This window comes from Thamnophis elegans, chromosome 1 (genome assembly GCF_009769535.1).
Source record: "Thamnophis elegans isolate rThaEle1 chromosome 1, rThaEle1.pri, whole genome shotgun sequence".
NCBI lineage: Eukaryota > Metazoa > Chordata > Lepidosauria > Squamata > Colubridae > Thamnophis > Thamnophis elegans.
Genome location: NC_045541.1, coordinates 35,964,179 through 35,970,178, shown reverse-complemented (window position 1 = coordinate 35,970,178; position 6,000 = coordinate 35,964,179). Strand labels below are relative to the sequence as shown.

The following is a 6,000-nucleotide window of genomic DNA, read 5'->3' as shown; positions in this document are numbered from 1 at the left end:
TTTTCCTAACATTACAGTCTTCTCCAGAGAGTTGGGCCTTCACATAATGTGTCTGAAGTAGGATAATTTTGAGCCTGGTCATTTGTGCTTCGATTGAGAACTTTGGATTAATTTGTTCAATGACCCATCTGTTCGTCAGTGGTATTCTTAGGCATTCTCTCCAACAACAAGGTTCTAAAATATCAGTATTTTTTCTATCATGCATCTTCAGAGTCCAATTTTCACATCCATAGGGCAGTCTTAATGCCATTTTCTGTTGTTCCTCCCTTGATGATTATATGGATAACATGATGGCCGTCCCCGTTGGCTCCTGTGGGCAACTATGCAGCTAGTGCGGGTACATCAGTGTTCCAAAAATGGATTTATTTATTTTTTTGAGACATTAAAGCAGCAGTATCTTTTGCAAGATTAGGGAAGCTGCTTCAAAAGTTGTCCCTGTGTCACTGTGCATGTTTTTTTTTATTTTGAACAGCTTGCAAAAGATACAGTTATGGTCATGAATCAAAAAGAGATGCTTTGAATGTTTCTGCACTGCAGAATACCTCCAAGATGGGTATAGATTTGGATAGCTTTGCTAATTACTAACATTAGTTTACTAATTGCTGCAGTTGTGGCCCTTCAGGTTTAATGCAGCAGCTAACATTTAATTAGATGCTTGAAAATGAAGCTGATTTTGATATACTTTTGAAATTTCAGATATGGCAGTGTGGAGGCTCCCTGGAGATTGTAACGTGTTCACATGTTGGTCATGTTTTTCGAAAAGCTACTCCTTATACATTTCCTGGTGGTACTGGTCATGTAATTAACAAAAATAATAGAAGACTTGCAGAGGTGTGGATGGATGAATTTAAAGATTTCTTCTACATAATATCTCCAGGTAAGAAAATATTTCAGTATAGTTTTGTAAGAAATACGCACATACACACAAATCCACATACAATACATATGCATATACATGTAGGAATGTGTGTGTGTGTGTGTGTATGTGTATATGTATGTATGCATGTGTGCATGCATGCATGCATGCATTTGGGTATATGTATGTATGTCTACCCCATATAGCATTATTGGTACTGAGATTTAATTTTTATTGTTTTGTCAGTTACAATCAATTCAAATGATTATGATGGAATTCATTTAAGTGGTACGATGTCTTCTATAATATTGCCATAACATTTAATTTATAATAAGGCAAAACTGAAAAAAAAAGGTTCCATGCTGATCAGCATACTTCATAATATCCAAAATGCATGATTTAACTCTGAGCTTTCAGAAAATAAAACGAAAAGAATAAAAGGCAAACAGCAGGGCTTAAAATTTAAGTTGGTGGAAAGTCTGTGATTAGGTTTCATATATATTCATATATTTTCCAGGTACATAATGTTTAGGGCTTATTCAGATCAAGTTTCAAATAAAACCACTGAGAAAGCCACTGCAGGAAAGATGGCTTATTATAAAAAATATATTTCTTCAAATGAAATGGTTCATGACTGTAAGGCAGAGATGAGAGATTTGTGATCTTCCATATGTTACTAACATCAGCTCCCAACAGCCCCAGCAAGCACAGGTGCCCCACTGATGATGGAAGCAATTTATCAAAAAATTCAGCAGGTTAAATCATTTGTTTCCAAGACTGACACACTTGATTTGGATTCTATTGCATCCTTTTAGGCAACAATTATATGCATGCATATCTCAATAAACACCCTTGAATAGGGTGTTTAGCTCTGACATTTAGCTCTGAGAAAGCAGGTATAGGAATGGCCTGTAAACAGTGAAGGTTGTTCTCCTCTGCAGGTGTATCTAGGGTTGTTGTAATAAAGATGTGATCATGGAGTGTGCCAAAGCTTCCTTTTTATTCCAAAGACCCTTTCCACAGAATGTGATAAGATTATGATGCTCTGGTTTTTAAGTTGCAGTAGTAATAATAATAATATCAAAGATAAAAACCTTTTCTTCAAATAGCCTTAAGCAATAAGGAAACATAGAAAATGGGGGCATTTCTATCCAGTTCTGCTTTGTAAGTTGCCTATTAGTTTTGTTTTAAAAATATTATGGATTTAGTAACCTTCTAATGGATAAAGTTATCTTAAAGGTTAGAATGTATACTTTAAAAAAATCTTAGTACTTAGTACTTTATTATACTTAGTGTTAAACAATTAATAAATATGCGTAGGACTCCAGTTTCATACATAAATGGCATTTTTGAAAATTGAGAACTTGTATTTTTGATCAAGAATAAAATAGCGATGCTTTCCTGAAATCTGGTTTTGTAGTACCAACATCTTTAGTACTTTTATAACAAGGGAGAGTTGGTACCAAATAGAATATGTTGGGTGCTTCATGATGCATATTGCTGGTGACAGTTCATGATCTAATGGTCAATGTCACATGAAGACTCGATAAACAATAACTGACTAAAACATTGTAACAAGGCAAAAATGCCTTTCAGGAAGATAGTGGATTTAATTAAATTTTCTGACATGGATGCAGTTGGAAGATTTGGAAATGTTTACCTCAGACTTTGGACATTTCTCATCTGAGGTCTGATGATTTGACTTTCGTAATGTTTGGGTTATTTTTCCCCTTTATTCCTTGATTTACTGTTTGCTATTATGGCCACACCATTAAGTAGCATGTACTAACGTGTTTTCAGGTAACAGATTTAGAACACAGTTAAAAATAGGTAAGTCATTAGACTATTAATTTATACCTTTATAAATACCTGCCTTTTCTGTATCCAATGTCAAAATGTGAAGACTGTTTGGATCTTGATTCCTAATCGATTTACTCTTGTTCATAGCCTGTTTCTTTGAACCTTTGCTTCATTTTTAAATGAAGTTTTTTGTAGTAAATTAATCTTTCAATTTGCTATTAATTGTACATCAAAAAAGTGTTGTCAGCTAATAACTCTGAATGTTGCATAATGCAAAGGTTTATAGTTGTTATAATTGCTTTGTGGTGATTTTCTATTGTGATTATATTTTTAATTATGGTTGGTAGAGAGAACTGTCTTTTTTTTAAAGGAAGGATAATTATTACAATTAATTATATCCTGTTTTATCAAGTAGGCTTGCCCTCAAGTAAAATGGAGTTGATTATATTAGGGCTTGCTCAACATATGTTATACCTCATTGGATACACTGGGGTTTATTTTGAAATGAATATATAGAATTGCACTGTGAATTCTATCCCTGTTCCTAAAAATAGAATTTTCTGTCTTTGTATGAACAAGTCTTTTATTAAAACACTCGCAGCCAGTGGAATTGTATGCAGAAATCAATTATAAAGGGAGGGAGCAATTTATTCAGTATACATTTTAATTTGGACATAATTAATTTTAATGCTATATAATTTTAATTTGGAACTGCAGTTTACAAATCCAAATATTGAATGTGATATTTAATGCAAAAATACTTTTAATTTTCCTTTGGAACACCAAAATACTTACAAAAGTGCCTATATATAGCTTAAGAAGCACAAACTGCATTATATGAGAGAAATAGCTTTCAATAATTCATTTCTTGGAAAACATTCATACAAATTGCATATATTGCAAGAATATATTATCTATATTTTTGAGTTGCAGGTAGGGCACATGCACGGGGTTGGGGAGTGCTCCCCGATTTTGGTACCAAGAGGCTTCAGGGACGCCTGCTAGGCTCAAAATGGGGTGCAGGGGGAGTCACACGCATGCGCAGATGGGCAGGGTGTGTGGTGTGTATGTCATCTGTGCATTGCATGATGGGTGTGAGCACACGCTGTTGCGCGCACATGTGCTTTCGGCACGTGACAACAAAAAGGTTAGCCATCACTGCTCTATATCTTTGATTGGAGGTATTCCTAGACTTATGACCATTCATTGAGGGATCGTTCAAAGTTAGAATGGCACTGAAAAATGTGACTTACGATCGTTTTTCACACTTATGACCATTGCAACATCCCTGTAGTCACATGATCAAAATTCAGGCATTGGCATGTATTTATGACAGTTACAGTATCCCAGGGTCCTGTCATCATCTTTTGCGAACTTCTGACAAATAAAATCAGTGGGGAAGCAAACAGAAATTTTGGGCACAATTGTGGTCGTCGGTCGAGGAAACATTGTAGGTGCCCAGCAAACGAAGCATAAACAATGAAAAATATCTTTGATTCGTGGCAAATTAATAAACACCTATAAAAATAATAGACACACTTGTTCTGACCTCGGCTTCTTGAGACAGTAAAAAGTACATGCTTAGTCCCCAAAACCCTATTTTTATATCAATAGTTATGAATTATGTTCATTCACAGCCCGTAATGAGTCACAAATAGTTTGTAAAGAGTCTGACAGAAGTCTGCCAAAGTCTTTCGGGATAAGGCTGATAAGCACCCATCTTTATCTCCCTTGAAACGCTGCCAAAGACCTAATTGGCAATTAGCTTTGCAAGGCCACAAGGAGCAGAGTCAAAACGGAACTTTAGACTTTAAACTGACCAGAGCGAACAAAGTTGTTTCCTGCAAAGGCTCATGTGCCTTTGTTCATCTTTTATGTCTTATGGGAGGGGCCAATCATCACCAAGCCTTACTCCCGAGTCGCCCTTTGTGTCTTAACTATTCTTGCCTTCTGGCAGCTCTGTGCATGCGCGCACTGGGAACAGGCTCCCCCTGTTTTTCTGACTCATTGGTGTCCAATCCTGGAGGCTCCGGAGGCAGCACATAATTCCCAGATGCCCTAGCCCTCTCTCTGCCTCTGACGCAGAGCCCTTGTCCGAGCCTTCCCCATACTCCAGGACTCCTCCCCAATCGCCTCACTGTCCGACTCTGCTGCCACCTCCGCAGGCTGCCAGCAGACCACAACACTATAGTAATGTTTGGATCTGAAATAAAGTAATGGGAATGAACAGCTGGGTATATGTTGTAAACTTCATCAAAGTCTGGGAGATTGAGCTTTTTATTAAATTACATAGGGCTTGTGCTCTCCAAATACAATATAGCTATATTAGAAGACACTATTATTGTGTGATTGTCTTCTCTTTTCCTCTTGCCCTGTGGCTACTCAACAGCGATTATATATGACTATAGCAGTATAGGGAAGTAAGAGGAGGACGGAGGTCGCTGCTCTCTACAGCTTAATTTTGTCAGTAAAATGGCTTCCAATTAAATTTATTTGATTTATGTCCCACCCATCTCATCTAGAGGGACTCTGGGCAGCTTACAAACATTAAGTTTCTAAAATTTGGAAGTGAGAAAACAATTTGAATTTAAGATACTTAGAACTGAAATGCTGCGTCCCATACAAAATAAGGTGTCCCAAGGCCATTTTATCCGTTCAGAAGTTTTCTAAGCAGCGCAAGGCAGCCAAGTTTGCAAGTTAGAACACTTGAAGAAAGGTTAGGATTGCATTAGCAATCTTTGGGCAAAATTAAAATACCATTTTAAATTTGAAAGAAGGCTTTCTGAGCTTGAAACTAGATTTTTCTTCCAAATGGCTCAAATTCAAAAGGTTTCACACACTGTTTATATTCTAGCCAATGTTTCCCTACTTGTACATCATAGCAAACTATGGTCAGTGTAAAACAACCAGATGGAGCATTGAAGCTGTGATCCCAAAAGAGTAGAAGATCACATTCTGTAGTTTTTCCTCATAAACACTGAAAATGATGCCTGTATTGATTATCTCTTTTATTTTGTTAAGTTTCTCTCTCGCTCTCTCTTTTTCCTGGCCAGCAATTTATCAGTTATTGGGGGTGGGGAATAAGTTGCAATTTTTCAAAATTTTATTTTGGTAGCTGTTTACACTTTGGAGCCAGCTGCTTTTCATAAATCTAGTAAATACATATATGAAAATGTAGCTTTCTGGCTCTTTATAAAACACTCAAAGGGACACACTCTTGGTGAACATGCATGTTTAATTGGTTTCTATTACTTTTTCTTTTTTTCAAATATTTTCCAAGTCAAACAATACTATTAGGCAGGACGATGAAAACATAACATAAATTGAAGATAGAACTCCAGGGA

General features: G+C 36.4%; 1 protein-coding gene across 2 annotated transcripts in view; it reads left to right on the top strand.

The window, feature by feature from the left end:
- GALNT13 (polypeptide N-acetylgalactosaminyltransferase 13) overlaps positions 1-6,000 on the top strand; it is a 230,149-nt gene that overhangs the window by 172,337 nt on the left and 51,812 nt on the right. For both annotated transcript variants that reach the window (XM_032217135.1, XM_032217127.1), the window contains exon 8: positions 697-877. In XM_032217135.1, the coding sequence (XP_032073026.1) occupies positions 697-877 (181 nt within the window). The remainder of the gene's footprint in view (positions 1-696; positions 878-6,000) is intronic.